At 52.2% G+C, this 24,482-nt stretch overlaps 9 protein-coding genes across 9 annotated transcripts; 5 read left to right on the top strand and 4 right to left on the bottom strand.

The window, feature by feature from the left end:
* Positions 1-587: 587 nt before the first annotated feature.
* On the top strand, positions 588-2,807 carry NECHADRAFT_85603 (uncharacterized protein; the record flags this gene model as incomplete). The annotated part of the gene is made up of 1 exon (XM_003039957.1): positions 588-2,807. One exon carries the CDS (start codon positions 588-590, stop codon positions 2,805-2,807), a length of 2,220 nt encoding a protein of 739 aa, XP_003040003.1.
* Positions 2,808-2,958: 151 nt separating this feature from the next.
* On the bottom strand, positions 2,959-4,096 carry NECHADRAFT_106413 (uncharacterized protein; the record flags this gene model as incomplete). Its single annotated transcript, XM_003039754.1, has 2 exons — positions 2,959-3,910; positions 4,083-4,096. The coding sequence occupies 2 exons, from the start codon at positions 4,094-4,096 to the stop codon at positions 2,959-2,961; spliced, it is 966 nt and encodes a 321-aa protein (XP_003039800.1).
* A 492-nt stretch (positions 4,097-4,588) lies between these two features.
* NECHADRAFT_50192 (uncharacterized protein) lies at positions 4,589-7,123 on the top strand (the record flags this gene model as incomplete). The annotated part of the gene is made up of 1 exon (XM_003039956.1): positions 4,589-7,123. The coding sequence occupies one exon, from the start codon at positions 4,589-4,591 to the stop codon at positions 7,121-7,123; it is 2,535 nt and encodes an 844-aa protein (XP_003040002.1).
* Positions 7,124-8,290: 1,167 nt separating this feature from the next.
* On the bottom strand, positions 8,291-9,460 carry NECHADRAFT_85600 (uncharacterized protein; the record flags this gene model as incomplete). Its single annotated transcript, XM_003039753.1, has 2 exons — positions 8,291-8,985; positions 9,037-9,460. 2 exons carry the CDS (start codon positions 9,458-9,460, stop codon positions 8,291-8,293), a joined length of 1,119 nt encoding a protein of 372 aa, XP_003039799.1.
* A 568-nt stretch (positions 9,461-10,028) lies between these two features.
* Positions 10,029-11,840, top strand: NECHADRAFT_85599 (uncharacterized protein; the record flags this gene model as incomplete). The annotated part of the gene is made up of 3 exons (XM_003039955.1): positions 10,029-10,733; positions 10,793-11,155; positions 11,208-11,840. 3 exons carry the CDS (start codon positions 10,029-10,031, stop codon positions 11,838-11,840), a joined length of 1,701 nt encoding a protein of 566 aa, XP_003040001.1.
* A 302-nt stretch (positions 11,841-12,142) lies between these two features.
* Positions 12,143-13,286, bottom strand: NECHADRAFT_85598 (uncharacterized protein; the record flags this gene model as incomplete). The annotated part of the gene is made up of 3 exons (XM_003039752.1): positions 12,143-12,277; positions 12,331-12,878; positions 12,968-13,286. The coding sequence occupies 3 exons, from the start codon at positions 13,284-13,286 to the stop codon at positions 12,143-12,145; spliced, it is 1,002 nt and encodes a 333-aa protein (XP_003039798.1).
* Positions 13,287-14,307: 1,021 nt separating this feature from the next.
* On the top strand, positions 14,308-16,437 carry NECHADRAFT_85597 (uncharacterized protein; the record flags this gene model as incomplete). Its single annotated transcript, XM_003039954.1, has 1 exon — positions 14,308-16,437. The coding sequence occupies one exon, from the start codon at positions 14,308-14,310 to the stop codon at positions 16,435-16,437; it is 2,130 nt and encodes a 709-aa protein (XP_003040000.1).
* Positions 16,438-17,247: 810 nt separating this feature from the next.
* On the bottom strand, positions 17,248-21,449 carry NECHADRAFT_85596 (uncharacterized protein; the record flags this gene model as incomplete). The annotated part of the gene is made up of 4 exons (XM_003039751.1): positions 17,248-19,596; positions 19,646-19,748; positions 19,796-19,938; positions 19,998-21,449. The coding sequence occupies 4 exons, from the start codon at positions 21,447-21,449 to the stop codon at positions 17,248-17,250; spliced, it is 4,047 nt and encodes a 1,348-aa protein (XP_003039797.1).
* A 425-nt stretch (positions 21,450-21,874) lies between these two features.
* Positions 21,875-23,606, top strand: NECHADRAFT_85595 (uncharacterized protein; the record flags this gene model as incomplete). The annotated part of the gene is made up of 2 exons (XM_003039953.1): positions 21,875-22,093; positions 22,161-23,606. The coding sequence occupies 2 exons, from the start codon at positions 21,875-21,877 to the stop codon at positions 23,604-23,606; spliced, it is 1,665 nt and encodes a 554-aa protein (XP_003039999.1).
* Between the last annotated feature and the right edge of the window lie 876 nt (positions 23,607-24,482).

Below are 24,482 nucleotides of genomic sequence, written 5' to 3'. Positions count from 1 at the left end.
TCACCAAAGAAAACCTTGAGATAATCAAGAGAGCTTACCTTGGGTTTAGGTTTCGATACCAGCCTCAGCTCTGCCATTCGCCTATAACGCCTTTGTCGGCGAAAAAGAGCGGATAGCAAAATTGGTGAAGCTAAAGAAATACATAGGCGTGAATGTGATGGTGATTGGCCGAATGAGACGCCAGCCATTGCGACAGCACAGCCGTGTGACAGCTCACCTTGGTTTTCCTCTCGCCGTGATATTCAGTCACTCCACTCTAACATTGCTCAGCCGCAGTTGACCGACCAGAGGGTTGAAAATATGCGTGCCGCATGCGGGTATCGTTTCGCCCACTCCTTCAGTTGAGCCACTCACCAGCCTGACAGCCTAGTACACACATGATCCCCCTGCAGCTTACTCTGCGACCGCAAGACAAGCGGCTGCCTGAGGAGATAGAGTGAGCATATTTTGCTCCGTCACCCCGCCGAAGACTTGCATCTCAGACAAGGCTCACATTTGTTCCAGGCTTGGCCTTGAAGCCAAAACCTAATCGAACTTCAAATCAACTGCTCTCGTAAGCCTTTTAGCGTCTCTTTCCCAAGAGTGAGATGGAGCCCAACATAGGCAACCAACCTGAAGGCGGCCTATGCGATCGTTGCAGAGGCCTGAATCTGTCCCGATACAAATTCACAACCCAGGAGACGGCAACGGCTTCATCTGCAACGATTACAGGAGACTTTGACGCTGCCGGCTTGGACTCGGCGGATTTGGGTTTTCTCGACGAAATATACCAAAATCGCGTTACGTGCTCCTTTTGCCGGCTCCTATACAATGCCACCCACTCAAGCACCGGATTCGGCATCGGCTACGATGGACTCAACGACCAGGGGAAGAGGATTCGCTGTAGCATGGAGTGGCATCATGATTGCAGAGGTGGTGACTCCATGCCGACTACACGGAGACTACGTGTCTTCAGTGATGACACTGAGTTCACGGGGTTCTACGTTGTACCCATCCTACCGTCCTCAACAGAGAAGGTATCACTTCTGGGTAAGTTGAAGGATTGTGATGCTGTGGACTATCAACTTCTTTCAAGCTGGCACGAGGTATGCTCAGCCACTCATGAGAGCTGTCAAGAGCACCAAAAGAAAGGCTCGTATCCCTTCAAGCATCCTATACGACTTATCGACGTCAATACCATGCGTCTTTGCGAAGTAGACATGAAAGTCTCTCCCGTCAAATACGCCGCATTGAGTTACGTCTGGGGCGGGGCGATACCTATGGATCCCCGCCAAAGTTCACTACTCCGAAGGTCAAATTTGCAAGACCTGGTCGAAAGAGTTCCCGAGGAGTCGTTACCTAGGACCGTACAGGATGCTATCACTGTTGTCCGCGAACTCGGACTCGGCTATCTTTGGGTCGATGCATTCTGCATCATTCAGGATGATATGAAAGACAAAGACCAGCAGCTCGCATCCATGTCGCAGATCTACCAGCAGGCGACACTGTCCGTATGTGCCGCATACGGGGCCGACTCGGGCGCCGGAATTCCGGGCGTCTCTTTGCCGCCTGGGGGTCAGAATGTTGAATTGTACAAGGAAATACCGCTTACCACGCTGGTGCCAGTCGCGACCATCGTCGGCACGAGTGTGTGGGACTCCAGGGCCTGGACATTCCAGGAGCGTCTTCTTTCGACAAGGTGTGCTATCTTCACCGCTTACGGGATGATCTGGCAGTGTCCGACCACCACTTGGCGCGAAGATATCGAGTCCTCTCTGAGCAGGCCGGCATGGACCTTGGATTCAGTTGCGTCGCCGCTACAGGCACTCCAGGGGAACCCTCTACGCAGCTACATCAACTGTGTCAACATCTATTCCGGTCGCCTGCTCACGTTCCTTGGGGACAAACTGGTGGCCTTTACCGGCCTCACTCAGATTCTCAGCCGAGGGCTCTCATCAAAGATTGAATATGGCATGCCACTGCGGTATCTCGACTGGGCCCTTTTGTGGGAGCCTGAGTCCACCGGCAAGCGGATCACGGCAAGTGAGGACGTCGGGCTGGTGAGCTGGTCTTGGTGTGGATGGGAGCAAAAGGTCAACTGGAGATTCTCAACAATCGAAGGGACGTTATTCAACCTGCACAACTGGTTGACGGAGCATACCTGGATCGTGTGGTATCTTGGAGATGGTGAGAAGTGGAATCTGGCCTGGGATATGAAGGAGTGTATAGCCTCATCAGCGTCGCTCAGTCGCTGGGACGGCTATTGTTCTGGATCCCATGACGAGTACGGAAGATCTGGAGAGGTCATTCGACTTCGGGACAAGCGCAGGCTCAACACCGACAGGACTAGCGAGAAGGGTGACGTGAGGTGCCTTGCAGTGTTCAACTGGATTCGACCCGGCAAAGGGTTTCTACTATTCCAGACATTTACCAGCTGGTTCGCACTTTCACGCAAGAGCCACTCTAAACAAACAGACATGGGCAACGGCTTGTACCGCTTCGGCCTCACCGACAAGTTGGGAGATTGGTGTGGGACAGTGATCCTGGACAAGGAGTGGTTCAACAGTGTTGGCGGCTTATTTGAGTTTGCTGCCATTTCCGATGCTAAGGAGTTTAACTTTGAGGAGCTCGATACATGGAATTACTATATACCTGAAGAGAGGCAGCAGGCTGAGTGGTATTGTTTCTACGCTCTGATGTTGAGCTGGAAGGAGGGCATCAATGGAGAAACTGTGGCCGAGAGGGTTGGGTTAGCCAAGATCTATCAGTCTTCGTTTTTCAGCAGGTCCTTTAAGCCGTGCTCTTGGAGGTCTATAGTGTTAGGGTGAGAGTTAGGGTCACCAGGTAGTTGTGAGAGAGGATCGCAAGTTCTTGCAGCGTGTGGACAGAAATGAAGAAGGTTTGATGATTTACAATACATATGAACAATAGAGACAAGAATGGCCCACTCGCGATGACATGACATAGTCCACCAACTACTTAATACAGACTGACTCGTCTTGAGAAGCGATGCCGCCAAGTTATCACAAACATAAACCCCAGAGCCAGAGCCAACGACCCAATAGTTAACCATTGGGTCACCAGCTCCACATGATCTACCGTCCAGTTCAATAACTGCCCATCCATCCTCTGCCACGACCGTCCCGCGGCGTGGTGAACCACAGAGTCCCCGTAAAAGTCGTCAAAGATGCCCAAATTGCAATCTTTCTCGTCGTTGAGCCATAGATACTGTTGAAGAGCTGACGTCATCATCATCGGGCCTGTCGACCAAAAGACCTGAAGATATGGCAGAAGTATCCATCCTGATGCTGCACCGCCACGTCGTTTGGCTTCTTGAAGTGCCCAGAGGAGAAATTTCGATCCTTGTTCCGCCATGAAGAAGTGATTGCTTATCCCTGCACCGTCTCCAGTGGGAGGAAAGAGTTCTTGGAAGCCGAGATGTTGGAGGCAGATTAGTCCGTCGACTGACATTAAAAAGGCGTCCAAATCTGCATAGATGCCTCCTTCCGCATGTGCTATCACAAGCCTTGCCATGTCTGCCCGTTGAATGTTCTCCGGATAGCTATCATAGGTCGACCAGAGCCAAGAGTAGTTGGTCTTGATGAGCGAAACAACATCATCCTCGGTCCAAAGCTTGACCGTGTAATTTAACGGTTCAAATGCCGCCTTCCAAGATTCATGTGATGCTTCAGCAGGGTAGGTGCTGACGTCGGCTGTCTTCCAGATCTGATGGATCACGTTGGGAATGAAAAGTGCAGATTGATGCGTCTCGTTTGCTGAGTCGGGAGGAGGGACCTGGCATTTCTTGACCGTCTTGGCTGCCGCTGATCTTGGCTCGTCTTCGACATTGCTGTTGGCATAGCTCAAAAGATGGAGAAAGACAAGTGCGGCAAGAAGTATTGGTGTGAGTAGGAGGGTCTTGTGCAAGCTCCTACGAAGATGTTTCTGCATTATTCACTGCAAGACCGGGCAAAGTGAAGAGAATGAAGGTGCAGATCTTCAGAAACGACGAGAGGAATAAGGGTCCAACGCTAGATTCAGTGAAAGGGCTGAAGTGGGCACAAGATCGCCCTGCTTCTAGAGGTACTTCAGGACGAATGCACTTTGTCTCAAACATATTGAGAAGGCGCCGCCCATTCATTTGTATCACCCACATTCGCTTCATTCAGTCACACAAACAACGCTTCCAAGGCCATCGCTAACAAGGAAAATCAAAGAAGGCGTCTGTGATACGCTGTTGGTTAGAGAGCCAAGACGGTAGTTTGGGCATCACGTTGGCGGGCATTACAGTGTGACACGGCCTCTGCAACCACTTTGCTCCCTTTTTCTGTCACGGGGCAACAGCCTCAGCCTGCCACGTATCGACGCCTCGATACCAATCAGGTAATTTGGTGGCGATGGCTGCTAGGGCTGAGGATTCTAGACCTCGAGCTGAGGTGGGCGGAGCAAGCCCCTTAGGCAGAGTGGCAGAATGTGGCTGTCAGTGCCCAACTCGCTTAATTCAACCTCAAAATGACAGGGCACGTGATACATCCCCACCATATGAAACGTTTCCCCACTGGCATTCAACTACCGGCTCTAGACACGTTCAAATGCCGACACTGTCACGATGGAGCCCAGACGGGATTTTCGATTTGATCACTTCCATTCTGATCATGAACTAGGTATTCCTGAAGACTTTGACGATGGAATGCTTGATGGAATCGACTGGTCCAACCCCGAGAGCTTCCTCGAGGCCATGGGGATTAAAGGTCGGATGCCCAAAATGCTCAGCCCCGCCGAAGTTCGACGAGAGGCCAAGGGCAAGTCTCGCCTAATCTTTGCTGCTTACGAAACTCTGAGCAAGATCATTGAGCGCCATGAGGCCACTATCCAAAAGAGATGGTCCAAGAAGACAAGGCAGCAGAGACAACAAATTCTTCTCAAAGCCTGGCCAGGCATGCCAGCCTCCCACCGTCCAGACTTTGAAGCCTTGCGAAAAGAGTCCAAGGAGCAAAGGGAGAGATGCACCAAATACAGGGATCACTACATGTGGCCTAATATCAACCAGGAGGACCTCACCCAACCGAAAGTGATGCCGCTACTCCTCAATTCCAGAGGGCGCTATCCTCCCCCCACTTTCGCTTCAGCAGACAACGCCTCGGTACATCTCGGTCTTGCATCCAAATCATTGGTTGCCATATTTCACAACGAGCATGTCATGGTTCTCAACGGGGCTACTACAGCCGAAGGATATGGCACCCTGGTCGCGTGGGCGGATCATCCTGACGCCTTTGAGTGGATGCACACCCGAAAGCAGTTCCTCCCAGGAGAGGGACTTATTATTCTCGAGGTGCAAGCTCGTCTCATGGACTTTCTTGTCGACTTTTGTCATCAGATCCTCCACGAGATCCCAGAAGCCGAGTTAATCAGCGATGCATATCCCGTTCAGCCAGAGCCTCCCCTCAAGACAGACAATGATACCTCTGGGTTTGCAAACCTGTCGGCGATGGCATCAGAAGCTCCGTATAGACTTCCGATGCGTCTTGATTTGGCAAAAGTCGAGTCTCTCCTCGAGGCCAAGAAGTCGGCAGCAGAGGATCACGTCTGGGCACTTCGTGAAGATCCCGCGTACTTTGCCCACGAGTTCCTTGAGGTCAGGGACCACCGACAGGAGATGCTCAAAGACTCTCAAGGACGCTCACACCCCGCGACTAACAAACAGCGGGAACATATTGTCTGGGCTAGAATCACTGGGACCATACTCTCGGATGCTTACATCAACCTTGAGGCCTTTACTGAGCTTCACCGACAAGCTCAGCATGTGCGCAGCTTACAGGACAAGTACAACACAAAAATATCGCCTGAAAAGGACTTGCCTGAAGAGTACATGGTCGCGTTGCTGCGGTTCAGGTACTTTCTTGAGAAGGAGGCAAAGACCCCGTTGCAGAGGCTCAAGAAGGCGGTCGTCTCATCGCCGCCAATGCAAAAGTTCTTTGTTCACGCTCCCCCAACTGATCCCAATTCAACAACTATAATCATGTATGAGAGGCCCGGAGTCAAGAAGACCAAGGATGAGGAGCATCTGATCTGGCTCCTGCAGAACCTGTTGCAAGACGAGTATACCCTCTTCCTGATTGGTCTACCTCATTTCATGGATGAGCTCGAGCGCCTACTACAGGCGAACCCTGAGGTGGATGTGCTGGTCTCAGCCCATGTGATCAAGATCATCGGTGATCTATCAATCATGGCTCAGTGCTCAAGACAACTTGAGCTCTACCAACCATGGGCTCAAACATTTGAAACCAAATCCGTGGATCATGTGGATAACTTGAAAGCCGAACATGAACAGTGGAAACAGCCCTGGACGCAGTTTTTCCCCTCCATTAAAGACCAGACCCTGACCAATATTGGAAGACTCGCTGAACCTTCTGGTGGCAAGTTTTCTTACCCCTTTGGCAAGCGTCGCACGAAGGATACTGTTGATGCATTGCGGAGAGCAGAGGCCAACCTGGATGCCATTTGGGACAAGATTGATGAACGCTTGCGATCCAAGGCGCCGGCGCTGCAACGAACAGCTGTTCATCGTTTCCTTTCGAAGCCGCGCACGCTTCGGAGAACTGGAGAATGGGTTGAACCGACGGCGCCGACGAAAGACAAGAAGGTCGCAGACCCTGACCTTGACGTCTTGAACCGACCGCTTTCAAATGTGTTTTTGGATCATTCAGAGGATAAAGTCCAGGGATCAAAGGCTCAACAAAAGGTCAAGGCCAAGACCAAGGGCGTCTCCTCCGCAAAACCTGCCGCGGCACCTGAGGCACCCGAACCTGACCACGCGGACCCCCAGCCAACATTCCACGTGGATGCTAAAACGCTCAAAGTATTCCGCACCCTATTCTTCAACCCCGAGGTGAACTCGACTCCCGGCTCGGTTCTCTGGAACGACTTCCTCCACGCAATGGTGGCCACGGGATTCCGAGCGGAGAAGTTGTACGGCTCCGTCTGGCAGTTTTCACCCACCACGTTGGATGTGGGGAGGAGCATCCACTTCCATGAGCCTCATCCCAAGGGTAAGATTCCTTTCGAGGTGGCTAGACGGCATGGGAGACGGTTGACAAGGGCGTATGGTTGGTTTGGGGGCATGTTTGTCTTGAAGAAGAAGTAGTCGCCCGCCCATATTGGAAAGCTGCTAGAGAGATGCTGCTGAATCTCTGCAATGTGTATCTCTAGGATGTCCTCCACAGCTTGAGGGGGAAGTAGTTTCCAGAACTGACAGAAAGGAGGAAGGCCATGAATGAGACGATAACCATTGATGTATCACCAGAGCCCCCTGGTATTGATCTACTCATTGGCACACCAAGGCATTGAAACCTCATCCTCAAACACCATAACCTAGAGCAATAACCTTCCATGGCTGCTGCCAGGTATGGTTGGAAAGCTTCCTTTGGCCTTCAGGTCAAGATGTCACCCTTCTTCCAAAGGGAGAAGATAAATGCCCTGGCCTCTGCCTTGTCACTCTTGGTCTTGACGTCTGGAACTATCTTCATCCACTTCGCTGTGCTATTTATGCACAGTCAACACATTGCCAAAATCCTGTGGCCAGCCGGGGCTGGCAGGGGGTTGATCGGTAGGTCGTACAATCCATGAGCATGGAGAATCAACGACTACGAGACACTATGAGGCCTGTCCCTGGAGATGGTAGTTCATAGGAAAAAGGCTTCCGACCTTGAACTGCCACTGCGTCACTCTGAGCTGCTCAGACTTCCTGAATGGGTGGCTCCCTTCAGAATCGATTGATGAGGGCAGGTTGCCGTGGCGGCTGGTAAACGAGAGAGCTCGGTTCCCAGTTTGAGCGAGTCCTGCACGCCTGCTTCCTCTCCAACAACATGAATCGCCCAAAAGTGGACATGGGGGTCTGCATGATATAGGGAAATTGCATCCGAATCGTACCCGGCCTCGGGCTAGCCGAATGACTGATGAATGCCCGATCATTATCTTTTTCAACGGTAAGTCCCCGGGGGCTACCAGCCACAGCAGCAAAAGACATAGTTATCGATGCATGGCGGCATTAAGACCTAAGACCGTAACATGGTGACCAAGCTCATTTGGCCTTTGATGACGGTAGCTATCGAAGGACCTTTCCATCTGATGCTTCTATCGCTGCCGCCATAAAAGGTCAAAGTAGCTTGGTCACCATATTACGATATTGGGTCTTGATACCGTTATGTATGGTTGCCTGGTCAGAGTCATGGAATTGGTCGTCGATTCTTTGCTTGTGGTGGACTAAACGCAGTCCATGTAATTAATTATCTGGTGTTGGGTAGTTTGCGGGTCATGTTTTCAGCTCTCTTGCCCCGGATCGGGCGGATATTCGGCTACTCCTTCTTTGAGGCGACATGTTGTTCTGTCCAATGCTTGGTTTTGCTGCATATTGTTTCGTTGATGGTCGAGTCGAACTTGGATTCTGTCTGCTGGATTTCCTCGTCTTGGTGTCAGAGCGCGACGGGGATTGCGGGGAGAGTCTCCGAGAGGCTTGGTCGGTTGTGGGTTTTGGATGGACGGGAGATAAATGTGGTTGGTGATCGAGAGTTGGCCGTATGGCCGTGTTCTGGCCGACAGCATTGTCTGCGCCATGTTCATTACGTTGGGGGGAGGATTCGGGGGCATCGTCTTCACGATTTGTATCTTCCGAAGCGCCGGATGTATCTGCCTCATTGTGTTCTAGGTCGTCGATAGATTCCGGGCGCGGACGTTTTACTTGTGGCAAGTCGTCGGTATCAAAGTCCACAGAGTGTTTCCTCTTTCGTTTTATGGGCGTCTCAGGTGCGCATGATTTGGGTGGTAGCGATGTCGAGTCTCTTCCAAATGTTGTCGAAGGCGGGCACTCTCCGTCACCTTCTGGTGGTGACGGAGGCAACTCGGGGTGTTCTAAATCGCGGGAATCGGGAGTCGAAGGCTGCAAGCTGGCAGCGAGGCCTTTGAGCAGCGAGCTTCGGGCGTTGCGCTCTTCGGATCGCAGGAACATATCTGTGATCGAGTTAGCCTTCCTTACTACACACGCGACGGCAGCAGACTGACCCAGAGATGGCATCATGCCCTTTTCATTGGGCGCCAGAAGTGATGCGCAAAATGCGACAAGGCAGTCAAGACTGGCATAGCGCTGGAGGCGTAGACGATGGAACCGTTGGTTCTCGGCGAGTCGAGTGTAGCCCGAAAGGTGAAAGACCCCAATCTTGTCTTGCATATCCTTCAGTTCGTCCAACCTCTGGTCTCTTCTCATCTGGAGACGGGCGTAGAAGTCCTCTTTGTTAAGGGCCTGGCGTGCGATCTCGTTGACGTCGTGGTGGAATGCGTCAGGGTCTTGGATAAACATGGGAACAGTGTTGAAGCGCTCGTGGAGGTCTCCGAAAAGGTCGTCTTCGTCGAGGTCGACTTTCCAAAATGGCCACCGATACTCGGCCTGCTCTTCGAAATTGACGCGTGGGGGTTTTCGCCACGGCATGTTGACGGTGTCTGTCGTGGTGATGATGGCGATGGCGATAATGCAGGTCTCGGAGGCAATGGAGGTCAGTGTGGTAAATGGAGGGCACAGTGGTAAATGGAGGGCACAGTGGTAAATGGAGAGTCGGCGGCCTAATGTTAGCCCGGTCCGATCTTCGACCAGCCAGTTGGGTGAAGAAATAAACGAGACATCAAGGCAGCAAAACAATACATTCCGGTTCAAAGATTTCAATGATATGTAGCTAAATTTCCAAGGTACTGAAAACATACCTATTGTGACATGGGTTGATTCTTATTTTAAATCCTCTATATTTCTTTTAAATCCAAGTCCATTCCTATACAGGACTTGAACTAGACATTAGATGCTGAGCCTGGTGTCTTTCCGCCTATGTCCCTTTTCTTTTTTCAACCTTTCCACCAGTCCCGTTCGTGAAAGTCGATCATGGAGATCCAATCAACGACGTCCTTTGGTGGCATGGCGAGACGGCGCACGGCGTCAATCGAGAGTCCGTACATATAAGTAGTCCCCCCCATGTACCGCCTCTCAAAGCATACTCAGCGCTGGTATAATGTCCAGAACGGCACCGTCTGAAGATGATGGCTCCGCAACGAACCCATTTTCGTCTGGTTTCTTCGAAGCCCGTCTCACCTCAGAACACGGTAACGATGCCGCCCAGGATGAGCCAGCCGCCCGTGAACCCCTCGGCGCGCCCATTGCGATACAAGACCTATCCCTCAGTGAGATACCAGCTGGAGCCGAAAATGCTCGCCTCGTCATATCTCCGCGTGGGCCCCCGCCACTAGATGACAGTGAAGCACTCGTGCCGTTCGGTCACGGTGAGCAGCTTGCTGTTCTGCAGTCTTCCAAGTCAGCTTGGTTTTGCCTCACCTTAGCCGTCGACCTCCAGTGCACTTTCTACTACGATCCTGCAAGCGATAACCTCGTTCTGCGTAACTCAAGTCGACAGCCTATACAAATTGGCCGCATCCAGGACGACGATGGCACCACTGACCCGAGCCTGTGTACTCTGGAGTATCGCGATGTTCACGTTGTTTCACCTGGCCCGTGGAGGATATCCTCGGCGAAGTCGTCCACTGTGCTCATTGATCTCCTGGTCCTCCGTCGACGATACCTTCTCGAAACGCAGACGGGAGGAACGCAACCTGGGTCGAAAAGGAAGGACGTCCTGTCGATCGAGGCTCCGGCTAAGAGACATCGAATTGGGGTTGGGAGCGTTGATCAGAGCATAGTGCTAATTAGCAAGCCACCCAACGTAAGCGATGTAAACTCCAGTAATTTTTCAAGTGTGTTTGACCAACTCAACCCTCTCAGGATCCGAGAACAGAGACACCCCAACTAGAACTCATCCGTACCGGCAACCCCCTGATCAGCCTCCAGCCTGGTCAAACGGTTTTTGTCACAGCTCCGGGAGGAGTCCCTGCAGTTGGACATCATTCCCACGAGGAGGTCGTTGCTTCGTATTCCGAAGATATGCCCGAGAGCTATTCACTCCTACATATGCGGGACATTGTCAGCACCAAGGGGTTTGCATCCGTCTTCAGCGCTCGCCACGGCGTATTTGGCAACACAGCAGTCAAGGTTATCCGGACCAAGCAAGCTTCACAGTATTCTTATATTCCGACCATGGCCCAAAACTGGAAGCATGAAGAGCAGATCTTGCGAAAAGTCAAGCACGTCAGTGAATCACATCCCGGCCGCAGATGCATACCTTGCTAACCCTGTGAAGCCGTCCATCATCCGATTCTTCGGGTCAGATGCTCGCCTCTATTCTATATATATGGAGCATCTTCCCTTCCCGGATCTTAACGCATGGAGGAATCGGCCCCATGATCACTATTTTGTCGGCACCACTGATGATGCTGAGCGGATCCTCCGTGATATGGCCTCAGCTCTCGAATACCTCCATGGACAAAACATTCAACACAACGATATCAAGCCCGGGAACATTCTCTACGACCGCGAACGTGGCCCTGTCCTTATAGACTTTGGTCTAGCATCTTCACACGGTGGGCAGTTGTGCAACGGCGGCACACCATGGTATGTGCCACGCGAGTTCATCGATGATCTAGAACGGGGACCCAAAAGCGATGTTTTTGCCCTCGGCGTGACTATGCTATACCTTCTGAGAAAAACCCCGTTGCCTGATGTGACGCAGCGTGGTTGGATAATCTACAAGGCTCCCCGGGATAGTTCGGAGACGACGCTCATGGAGGAATGGTTATCGAAAGTGTTGGCGATGCGGGATGAGCTCAATAAGGCGAGCCATATTGAGTCCTTGGTGAGGGACATGCTGAGCCCTCTGGCTCGCGACAGAAAGTCCGCAAGAGAGGTTGCAGAGGTGGTGTTACAAAAACCTTGAGAAGTTGCGGGGTTGGGGCAGCAAATTACAAGAGGCTAAGGATAGAAGAGAGGGAAAAACTTACTTACAGACTAAGCTAAAAGTAAGCTGCAAATACAGATATATTTCGACGGCATCGCTCCCGCTACTAAGCTTGCCCTTCTTCTTCTCTCTCCTGTCGAGATCGGCCAGCTACGCTACAAGGTACTAGAGGAGTGATGGTCAATCAATGCAGCCTGATCAAGTCCGCCTGGATGAGTTCATCAAGGCTCATAGCATCTCACAACCTAATTTTCAACATGGGCAAACAACTGTACTGGGATTCATCTAACTATATCCCGCATCCTCTGCCAACTCCCCGGCAGGAACTCATGCATCCTCATCTCCTCAGCACGAGACCGGATGTTTTGCCACCATTCATCCATATCTGACTCGACGGTCCTGTCATACATGCCACTCTGTTGAAATGTTAGTCGACATGACCCGTATGAACTTTACATGACTGACTTACACATTCGATCGCCTTGTTGACGAATGCTACAGTGAATGCAATCCATCTCTTGGTCCGCACAGGGCCTCGCATGTGTCTACCACCTCGAAATTCGACTGTACCGGACTGAGACTGCGTGTTTTTGAGGTTCCACAGTACGTATCGGTTGTTCGACTGCATGTAGTCAATCAATTCACTTTCATTTCGTATTCCTCGAAGACGTTCTGCGACGTAACACGACGGATGCTCAATGTCGTCCTCCTCGCCTTCTTGCAAATCCAGTCTCAGCTCTTCCGAGCGAAAGGAACACGGGCGACAGTAGTGGTTGTCGATTCGTTCTTGTGGAAGTATCTGCAGAACGAACTTCTCCTCCGTAGCCACGGCATATGCGAGCCTTCTCAACTCTTCTAGTGTATAGCCATGGTCGCGCGGAGCAACATGGACATGCGTCCCGCAACTAGTATTCGTTTCGATGTCAAAGAGTTCCGTCGTTGCTTCCCAGAAGAGGTCTATCTGTTTTTTGAGCTCCTGAAATTGCATCATTACTGGAGATACAGCTTCAAGCGCGACTGTGGTTCCAATTAGTTACAATCGCCCATGTTTGCAGATGAGGCTAATGGAGCAGCAGAGGTGCAGGCTACAGCGTTTAATTACTCACCCTGGTAGTTGCGCGGCTGAAATCGAAGTGAGGCATCGTTCATGATGTACCATCGATCATAATCTCTAGGGCGCCGGCTTGTAACCGCGTGTAAGTATTTCTTGCTGTTCATCCGATCAGCGAGCCGACGTCGCCAGTATACGACATCCGCGTTCAAAAAGTCGTTGCTATTTGAATCGTAAACAGTTTTCGGGATTGCAACTAGCTCAATTTCTACCCCGAAGCTGTAGTCTTCCGGGTTTGTGATCGTGCAAGACCAAACGTCATGAACATCACCCCAGTCGTCGTGCCTCAACTCCGATCTGAAGAGATCTTCCATGTCGGACAATCACCGGGAGTGTAAGCTGACGGCGGTGTGCTTGAGGGGCTCTCAAGGAACGATAGAAGTATGATCAGAACAAACTATTTGTCTCTCAACAAAACCCTCTGTCGGATTTCCTCTTGTTAAGAGAGAAGATGGGGTTTGCGGTGGCGCTGAAAGAAGAGAGAGGGGATAGACACTTCTGAAATAGGCAGAGGCATAAGATAAAGTATGGGGGTCACACGGGCGTCTCATGCACTGTAAACGCCCGATATATTAAGGTCATGATGCACAAAGGCCTTGACATCTTCAGCTGCGGGCTTATTACCAGTTCGAGGTTGGCGTGGCAGGGGGAGAACCTTGCTCTGCTTCCTCTTTGCTCTAGGCTTGAGCCACCCAGAATCCGAGGGCGAAAGCACCCAATCAATGGGTGGCTGAAGGGCCGAGCCTGATCTGAAATCATTGGATGTGAAGGGCTTGTTGGTTAATCTGCTGCAGCGAGGAGGGCCAGGAGGCCCTCAGCCGCTCTCGCTACCAGGTAAGATGAAGCCAGGTAGTTAATGCCTCAGTCCACCATGATAGGGGTGTAGCAAGATCCAGTTGCCGCCTTCGATCCAGGGGTGCTTGAGTTCTGAGTCGCTTATGGTCACTGTCACCTTTCATGCAGGCGGGCCTCAGCTTTGGCTCAGCCGTCCATCAACTCTGGTCACTGGTCCTATATTGCGGGAAATCCAAGGAAAGATATCCCCGGTCCTAGTCGATTGTGATCTCAAGGCCTTTCGGGCTCAACGGTTGGCTACTCATGGAAGCACATGGAAACAAGAAGCGGCTAGTTGACGCTAAGATCGACAACTCCCAGTGACTATCAGTGTCAATTGCTGAGCTGGCAAAAACGTGTTAGGAAGGACTTCTTGGCCTTTCATTATCCCATGTGGGCTTTGAGCTCGTCCAGCAGGAAGATATACGCGTATATTTCGCGCTCCTTTCTTCATTTATTTACCTACTACAGAGTATACACTCCAGAGCCAAAGAATACACAATGGACAGCAATGCTGAGTCAATTCCTCAAGTCCCGCAATGCCCGACATGTCTCCTTATCAGAATTCGAGACACAACTCAAGAACGTATCCCGAAAACAATAAACGAGGCGCTTCCCAGCGATGCCGGTCCTGTTACCGAGTCGGAACTAGCCTCTTACTCCAAGCCATTCGAACTCGAACGTGAGAGACATCCGACAATATCTTACGAAGTTGCTTTAGACTTTTTCCATGGCGAACCATGTGGAAATATTGGTAGAGCCACTTCCGTCTGCAATCTTTGCGACCACTGGGTCAATGGTATCTTTACCAGAGAATGGGGAGACAGGGACCCTATAGCACGAGTATCTTTGGGTACCTTGATAGAGATTCAGGCTCGATCTGGATGTATTGTTTGTTGTTTCTTATGTCAGACTGTATTGCAATCACCCTTTACGATAGACAATACTCGACCCCTTGCCCTTGAGCTGGCTAGAACTCCTCACGTGAGAAGCTGCAAGTACCGAGCTGCAGGAACCATTCTATACGAAGATGTAGAGGAGTTCCAGCACCATACACAGATTGACAAGAAATATCCGCAGTTGGCGGTTTTCAACAAAAACGATATCATACCCGACTTTGCAAATGCAAAGGTCAACTGGGAGCGCCTTCGACAATGGTATACCGAACTACCCTCTACAACAGGCAAGACTTGTCAGAGTTCTTCTGTTCCGAGAGACAAGCACGGTTACATCGGCGATGCCTTGTCCAAGGGTTTCTGTCTAATCAAAGTCTCTGAGGCATGCTTGATCGAAACTGATGGTGTCCAGATTCCGAGCTATGCGGCCTTGAGTTATGTTTGGGGCAAGGAGATTATAACAACAACAAACAACTTTGAGAGCCTCAAACTCCCAGGACGCTTTCGAAAGAAAGACGTACCTCTTCTTTTCCGAGATGCTTTCGAGGTCTACTCTCAGCTTGGAATAGATTATTTCTGGATTGATAGGATCTGTGTTGTTCAAGACGATGAGAAGAGAAAATCAGCCCAGCTTGAAGCCATGGGACGGATCTATTCCAAAGCATGCTTCACTATTGTATCTTCTGACCCGCATTTCATAAATCAAGGTCTCCCTGGTGTCTCCCAGCCAAGAAAACCACCACCCAATCTCTTGGTTGGCGATAAGGTGTTGATACCTAGGATATACGGATCAAAGAAATCCACTTGGAAGACCCGTGGTTGGACATATCAAGAGGGACTTCTCTCAGAAAACGTACTGATCTTTGGGCAAGATACGGTGTATATGTATAGCCGTGGTTCCGAGAATGTGACGCCCGAGGGGTTTCAAGAGTTCTCATACGACAAGCCTGATTACATATCTTCCAGTCTTGTTCCTCAGGACGAGGAATACTCAGACCAAGTCCACGAATACTCAACAAGGTTACTGACATTTGGTTCGGATAAAGTGAACGCATTTCTGGTAGTTCTGAATAGCTTTGGAGAACATCAATATGGATTGCCCCATACAATACTCGACCAAGCGATGTTGTGGAACTATACCTATGAGCCTTCTCGTTCGGGCCCAAAGATTCCTGGACAGGAATTTCCCAGTTGGTCTTGGGTTTTTACCGTTGGGCGTATCGAGTATCGTCATTTGCCATCAAAGGACAGACCATTGTTTTCTCTGGCAACCTGGGCCATTCTGCAGTTGGATCAGGCGTCCAACAAGCCTTTGATCAAAGTTCTGGATGACTTGCAGCCTGGAGAGCAGTCTGAGGCTCTGCACCATTTGAATACCATCCGCAGTCATATTTCACCGTCGGAAGCGCAGACAGGATATGATCCGGTGGCGATAGCCATGGCCGCTAATCTTTGTGAGCGGTACAGGCTCATCCAAGAGGTGCTGAGCCGCAAACAGCCTAGCGATGGTTCAGAAACTGGTCCAACAGCTGGTGAAAACAAAGCGGCAGAATCGATTTGGTGGAAGATGATCGTTTTTTGCTTGAAGCTACCTCTCAGTATATTTGGCTTAGAAGATAAGTCCCTCTCACAAGTACGTGCGAGGATGAAGCCCTTCAAGAAAGCACCGTGGTTTCAGGATCTTGATGATGCTATAAGACAAGTCCCTCACAAGTCCGCGTCGAAACGCTATTGAAAATCGCCAAGCCATCTTTGCCAAACTTACTACAGCGGTTCTCAACAGCCAAAGTGAAAGCTGCCACGAAGCAAAGGCAAATCGTGGTTCATGCTCCAAAAAGGACGGTCCAACTCAAATATACTCAACTATGCTTCAAAGGGACTCATATCTGGATGATTGGTTATGGCGGTAATCTCATCGGCATGGCAGAACTAAGTGAGCCAAGACATCGGGAAGTTCTGGCGTCAATATCCCAAGATGCAAGCCAGGACAAGGTGGAGGCGCACTGTATTGCTTTATCTTTGATGGCATGCCGTGTTAGATATACTGAACAAGGCCGCCGAGACAACTCGAGCACGCAGGATTCTCACTCTACAGTTTTTGCCATGATTGTATTGTTACCATTAATGAACTGTTCTCACCGTCTCGGATTGGGGTTTATAGATTATTCAGATTGGTCTTCTTTAGGGGAAGTTCCTATAGAAACGACGATACTGAGTTAATTTGAGATTTATGTTTGACACGTTTTGACACGGATTAGATGATTTCCACACAATTTTACTCTAGTATTATGAGACGAAACTCAAGCGACATATGACTTAGCACGGGTGGCCGCTCTTACGGCCAGTTCGTTCCCTAGCTCAACTTCGGCCCAGCTATTCATCAACCCCCCTTAGCCCTCAATCAGCCCGAGTTTCTCTTAGAGATAGAAGTGGCAGTTGTATAGATATTCTTCTAGCGTCGTCCACCAGTTCCTGCGTCGCTCTTCGTCCTCTCGTGCGTTTTCCTCTTCTTTCTCAAACACAATTCCTCCTAACTAACTGTCTTTCAAGTCCCGGGGCTCTCATCAGGCCCAGTCATGTTGAACTCGGGGAGGTAAACCCTTGCAGTAACCGGCCGGGACCTCGACCGAACAAGACAAGACTTCCTTGCTAATAGGTCCTCGCGCAGTTCCGCCTCTTTCTGGAATGATGACACAACCGCCTCCAGCGGCTCCTCTCTCCCGGGCCGCACCCGGCGATGGCGGCGTCCAGCGGTCCAGTCCGCACCGGAGAGCTCTGAGTCTCCATCAAGCAGACTGAAAAGGTCGAAGGGCAGATCTCCTGCGATTGATTGAAGTGAATCGGGCTTCAGGGTAGCGAGAAGGTGGAAGCAGGAACATCTAGACTCGTCTTTGGCATTGAGAAGCGCAGCAAGTTTGTCACGACCAAGCAAACCGTGCCCAACCCTGACTAGGATATCAAAATTGGATACTTGGCCGTGGCTGATGCTGGTAAAAAATGCCGTCCGCCCTAAAACGTCTGTCGCCTCGAGGTTGGGCCGACTATTGAGTATTCGGGATAGAATCTTGGTTCCGGACTGGCAAGAAGCAAAGTGTAGGGGAGTCTGGCCCGTAGCGTCTTTCTCTTCGAGCAAATGCCCGGCAACACCCAAGACGTACTCCACCAACTCGTCACTCCCTGAGGCGATGGCAAGATGTAGCGCGCTACACCCATCCGCGGCCGATGCGTTGACGTTGGAGCCCTTCTTTTCGAACCACTCCGCCGCAACCGCATTGTTCTGTAAGACAGCGAGCAAGAAAGGCGTCAAGCCAAACTCGTCCCGGCTCTCAAGGTCGAGCCGCAAGTTCCTCCAAAGAAGCTCAAGGATAAGCCGTTGGTGGTTGGGCTGGTCCATTTTCGCCTCCTCTGGATCGTCCCTGATCTCGTTTTCGTCTAGGTACACCCACATCTTGTCGTCGGAAAAGTACCCCTTCCCGAGAGCAGCGAGGTGCAGAAGCGACGGCGCTCCCTCGCCAGTGTGGAACCTGTGCTCATACTCTGGCCCGCAGAGTGTTGCCACAAACACGGGCCGGATCAGCAACACCGAACTCTGCAGCGCGTCGAGCGAGCCCATACAGGGCCGTGCCGGGTCAACTCCGTACCGCAGCAGGGCGAGGAAGGTAAGCCAGCAGTTCTCGACGATGGAGAAGTAGATGGGGCTCGCGCCCCTAGGGTGCGCCCCGTACGTCTGGTAAGCCTGGAGGTCCAGGTTCAGATTCTCATTGTCCCCGAACAACTTGAAGATTTTTTGGTAGTGCTCGATGAGCAGCCAATTGCTCGAATCTAGCCATAAAAGCTGGTCACTAATCCGCTTCAGCTGCGACCAAAAATCAATCGCCTTATAGTGGCCGTCTCCGCAGATGTGGCGAATGAAGTCTTTCTCGGCGATAGCTGCTAGGTCGGCGCCGCTGGCTAGAAGGGAGATGGCGCGGTGAGTGCGCCCCTGCTCAAGGACCTCCTGGATGGGGTTGCGGCCGCTGTCGAGCTTCCGGTTGATGTCCAAATTGTGCTTGGTCGTGAGATGCTTCATCAGCCGCGTGAGGCCGTGCTCGGCGCAGATGCGCAGAAGATTGTTCAGGGCCTTTTCCCGCTTCGCCATGCCTGATATCATGTTGGCGTGCATTTGCTCCCTCCCCCCGGGACCGTTGTACATGCCTATCATCATGAATAAAATCGAGTCCATGTCCTCGTTGTCCAGGCGGAGTTCCTCTGGCAGCGCGCCGGATACCTGTAGCGCCTCAAAGGCAGCGGGTTCGTCACTGAGCAATGTGTTCACCCAGTTTCCTCGAAGGTCCGGAACGGCGTGGCCGACCTCTGGCTGGCGTAAGATTGGATCGGTGCGATTGCTCTCCTTGATGCGCTGGTGGTCAATGTAGGCAGACGACGAGATCCTGAGGAATCGAGTGACCGAGTTCCAGTCCTCGAACGTGTCCAGGGCTAAGGCGAGGCGGTCCTCAAACGAATCCCGCGACAGCGTTGTGCGAGATTCCGTCTCACTGTCCATATGGCTGCTGAACATCTTGAGAGACCACTTGAGTTCTTTCTCTGCATCAAGGGGCATGTCACGGAACCAGCCGCTCTTGTAGTATAAAGTCATGTAGATGGATCGGTAGGCGTCACCCAGCCTAGTATTCTCCGTCATCTCGATACCCTTGGTCGCGTACTTCTCGGAGAGCGCCAAGTCAACCGGGACTCCATAGCCCACTCCGTAGATCTGGTGCAGTATCAAAGTTGCTGCCACAGAGCCTGAGGGGCCGTCTGCGTCTTTGTGTAGTTCTCGGAGAAGAGAGGCGTGCATCTCTGGCGTCAGGGTTTGGAGCATCCTCGCGGAGGCAAACGTACCCCGGAATCGGGACTGAATGGGATGTTAGTCTCTCTCTAATGGCAAAGGCAAGGCAGCGCACCGCCCATTCTTGCCATCCCTGTCTCTCGCCTGGGCGTTTCCCATTAACAAAAAGGCGATCCTGGAAGGCGTATATCTTAGCGGGCTTGCGATTGCGGGATATTCTATAGGCGTGAGCTCAGAGCACCTTCAATGGTGAGGCAGTACCTACTGGACCATCGGTAACGCTGCCGAAGCCCCGAGCCTTACGTCGGGCGGTCTGAGCATATTCATGACGACAACGGGAGCCATTACGGGAAGATAGCCAGAACAATATGCCATCTCTCCGTCGGCGGTTTTCAAGCGCCATGCCGCCTTGGTGGAGTTAGCCTCGTCGAAACTTCCAAGGATCGGGTTCGGTGTTGGATACTCACCCGCCCCTCGTCTCTGAACAGCAGCTCGTCGAAGATGACCTGGGTCTTGAAAAGAGGATCTCTCTTGATCTTCTCGATCATCATGCGATAGGAGAATTCGTGGACCGGTAGCTCGTCCTCCAGCTCAGCGTTAAAGCTGTTGGCGTCGTCCTGCGTCGCAATGACCATCTTCAGGCTGTCCAGGAACCAGGTTCTGTACTTCCTCTGCACCTCCCCATTCAGCTTTCCCTCCCGGAATGACTGCCGGTTCTTCTCCCACTCCGGCCCGCTGGTCGGGCCTAGCGGCAGCGTGCTGCTCAGGACATACCAGATGATGAGCCCGCACGAGTACATGTCCCGCTGGGTCATCCGTGCAAACTGCCTGATGTCGTCGGGGGCCTCGGGCATGCACTCGGGCGCGTTCCAGTACTCAGTCCCACCGGCGGTGTCCGACGCCAGCCCTCGGTCCTCGTGAACGTCTTCGCAGAACCCAAAGTCGGAGATCTTGGCGACGACGGGTATCTTCTCGTCCAGAACGCCGGCGGTTTCCCGGCGGAACAAGAGGATATTCTCGGGCTTCAGGTCGCCGTGCACGATCTTCTCCTCGTGGATTGCCGTAAGGCCGGAGACGATATCCGATATCATCCAAGCCTTGGAGTCGAAGTCCCGAGGATCAACCTGTTGCATGAACTGCTCCAGCGTCGAACACCCCGGCGCGGCGAGGTCCATGATGAGGACGGGGACCAGCTCGCCATCTTCGGCTGTCTCCCAGGTGAAGGCGAGCAGCTTGGCTATGTTCTCGTGGCCCTTGAGGAAAACGTCGGACATGACCCTGATCTCCATCTCGAGACTCGCCAGCACCACCTTCAGATCTCGCTTCTGTCTGGTCTCGTTGTGGAACGGGCGGATCCGCTTGAGGGCCACGGTCTTGCCATTGACGTTACCCCTGAACACGGTCATGTTGGCGCCAGCTCCGATCAACTCCGAGTACTGAACCCGCTTGTTATCGACAATCTTGACGCCGTACTCCATCGCCGCAAGGACCAGTTGGTAGGTGCCAGCCCAGCTAAAGTTGTCACCAAGACTGGGTTCTTGGCTGAATTGTTGCGAGAGATCGCTCCAGTGCTCCAGATTGAGAAGACTGTCCGTGGTACCAGAAGTCCCTGATGGAAGTGGATGCCCTGACGCCTCTGGAGTATCGTTGCTAGGTGGCGCCGGACATGAAGGCTGCGTGTCATCGTCTACCGTGGTATCTGCGGTGGCCCTGTCATGAGCCAAGCGTAGTTCATCATCATAGCTGACTCGTGCGACTCCAGAGCCGTCTGTCCGCAGCTGAGGAGGCTCCGAAGGTGGATGAAAGCTGAAGAGAGCTCGACCCCAAGAGCTGTCTAAGGAGAGACGTCGACGAGGCTCAGGTGACGATCTGCCCGAGGACGTGGATCCTGGGTCTTTTTGGATTCGTCGAAGCGACATCTTGAAAGACCACTGAAGGCAGATACGTGGTTCAACTAAGAAGTTCCCAGAGCAGACGGGGAACGTCAAACAATTTCAAGTGGAACAGGGCTGTACTTGTACATTTGCGAAATCACCATTTCTCAGCCGCAGCTGTGAAGGGCGAACTATTGAAAGGCAACCAGCGCTGAATTTGGAATATAAAATAGAAAACGGCTAGACCGCACACGCGTCTGCCCAATCGCCTAATGGCAACCCCGCCTACGTATCACACATGCCATGCGCCCATCCAGCTAGCCACGCAAGCACACAGATGTGGTTGACGGACATGTGCCTATTCCCCTCAATCACATTGTTGCTACACACTGTGCTTCTGGCAATGGTTGATCCTCCTGCGTCAGGCAACTGCAGGCGGTCAGACTAGTGAGCTCAGCTTCAGCATCAACATGCACATCGATGCACACACTGCCTTGCACAACCTCATGCTACCGCCGCCACCAAGGATCTTGGAACAGAACGGGCCAGAAGTCACGTTACCTCAAGGCCTCGTCCCTGCAGCAGCTGCTGTTTCCCCTCAATCCATTCATCTTCAGCCTGGTTCTTCCCCCTCCTCAACAATAGCGCTTTCGATGTCAACCCGTTTTCTCGCCGCAACCACCCGCTCTGTGTTGCTTCCAGACGACGAGGACCAGGCAGGAGCTTAGTAGCTTAAGCCCAATGGACGTTTTCCAGACAATAAGCACTGGAGCTACCATCATCTACAAATTCATCGACTCGTACGCCTCCGCATCCGACCAGTGGCGGTCCCTTGCCACGAGGCTGAAATGGGACCTTCGAGTAATCGGCCAATTCACACAGTACTACGAGAAACGCATCAAAGGGGACGGCTCCCTGTCTCCCGAGGATGCTGAGCTCCTCGACAGCAGCGCCCTCTACCTGAGCGGGCTCGCAGCCAGAATCACCAGCATCGCACAGCGTCTCGAGTCCAAAAGCCGGTTCCGGAGAGAGCTGAACAAGGCGCTATGGTGGCATCGCGAGGACGAGGTCCGCGAGCTGGAGGAAGAGCTCTTCGAGTGGACGACAAGGTTGGATCTGCGGCTCGTCGGCCTGCCGAGCGGGCTCAAGACAGCGATCAAACTCGACGGCCAGGCGATCAGCAACACACCCAACTTTGCCGCTAGCCGGCACATCGAGAGCCTCAAAGCCATGACTGAGAAAGCTGGGCAGGCCGTGGTGGCCAATAATATCTTCCACGAGGGCGTTGACGACTTCATCAACAGCATCAACCCGAGGAACCACGAGAGATTTCAAGCTATTGGGGACGCAGGCAGGCAGGTCCTCGTCGAGCGCCGGTTCCACAGGCACCCAAAGGACTCGGCCGAATGGAAAGAGCTAAAGGCCGGGCTTGTCCGCCTCGCTAGCGCGCTGAACTGCCTCGACGGCACAACCGTGAGTCTGCTACGCTGCAACCATCTCTTTGAAGACTCCCGGGATCCCCTGGCGCCAAACTTCTCCCTCGTCAACTCCGTCCCCTTCCCAGTAAGATCCAAGTGCCCGGTCCTAAAGTCCCTGATCACCAGGACTCAGGGCAAGGTCCGGCTGCCGGCGAACCACTCGCTCAGCGAACGGTACGGGCTAGCCCAGTCCCTTGCAACGGCTGTCTTCTTTCTCCACAGCGTGGGCTTCTTACACCACAACGTCACCTCACACAACGTCTTGATGCTATACAGACTAGGGGCGCCGGCCCAGAAGCAGTTCCCTTACTCCCTCGGCACTCCGTTCCTGGTTGGCTTCGAGGAGGTCAAGGAGTTCCACACCTTGAGCGATCAGCGAGAGGCATCCGACCCGGACATCCTCTACCAGCATCCTGACCGGCTGCTCGAGACGGGGCGGCCGAAGTATGGACCGGAGCACGACATATATAGCCTTGGCATGGTGATGCTTGAGGTGGGCATATGGCGGCCTCTAGAGCGATACACAGCGGATCTTTTGGATCTCGCAAGAAGAGGCACAACGATTTCGGAGCTCATCAGGTTGGTCGACGTCTCCATGGGTGCCAGGTTCAGGAAGGTAGTCGAGTGGTGTTTGAACTTGGAGACGAGCTCACAGGTCGATCCAATTCGCCTGTCGAGAGAGGTACTCGAGCCGTTAGAAGAGATGGCATCGTCTTTGAGATGACCCGGTCCTCTGGTCATCAGGTGATATGAGAGTGCTATGTGGCAACTTCAAGCTCCCTAGGTAAATATTTCCCTCATATCTAGCATCGGAGAACTACATAGTTCGGCCAACGCATGAATGCCGCCTCCCTGACAGATTGCGTAGCGCTGTAATTTGCAGTTATGAGGTACATGAAGAAGACTGTAACCCACTATCCATGGCTGCATTTCTATGCCTAGTCTCGATCCATTTATGCATAGCTCGAGACATCTAGTGTGGCAGTGTAGTATCTACGACTGCACCTTGAGCCCGGCCCTTTAACCGCATCGATAGATGCACGACCTCCATCAAGGGATACCCCGTGCTAGAGAAACCCGAGCACCTCCCTGCCAAGTGATTAATCGCCAGGTTATATAGCAACGGGGGGTATTATAGATGTGCTTACGGTTCTGGGCTGCTTGGTTCTCGGATATACCGTCTACCGTGATACATAATATTTAGGAAGGCTGACTAGAGTTTGGTTACTGGGAGCCAACATCCCGCATGAGAAGTCAAGGTTTCTCCCTCTAGTCCTAAGTATCATTAAGAGGAATATAATGTACATGAAGGAATCACCAGTCTACCTCTTACATAACCCTAGATTGATCTCAGATAGGTGAAAATTCTACCAGCTAGGCAGCACCGCAGGCTCGGGTTTCTTAAACTGCCTGGTCACAAATTCTAGTTTAGATTCTTCAGCATGGGAAAGGTTCACTGGGGCCTAAATTCGGGAATTTCTCTTCTCCATGTTGCTAGTAATGTCAGGAACGATAAAGACGATCGGAATGCGGCGCTTCGGGGCGGGCCGTCAAGTGTCACTTTTAGTTCTGATGGCGAGGGGATGCTTCCTTTGATTGA

This window comes from Fusarium vanettenii (assembly GCF_000151355.1).
Source record: "Fusarium vanettenii 77-13-4 chromosome 10 genomic scaffold NECHAsca_82_chr10_2_0, whole genome shotgun sequence".
In the NCBI taxonomy this organism is placed as follows: Eukaryota; Fungi; Ascomycota; class Sordariomycetes; order Hypocreales; family Nectriaceae; genus Fusarium; species Fusarium vanettenii.
Note: the sequence above shows the minus strand (reverse complement) of the source record. Positions and strands in the feature narration are given on the sequence as shown.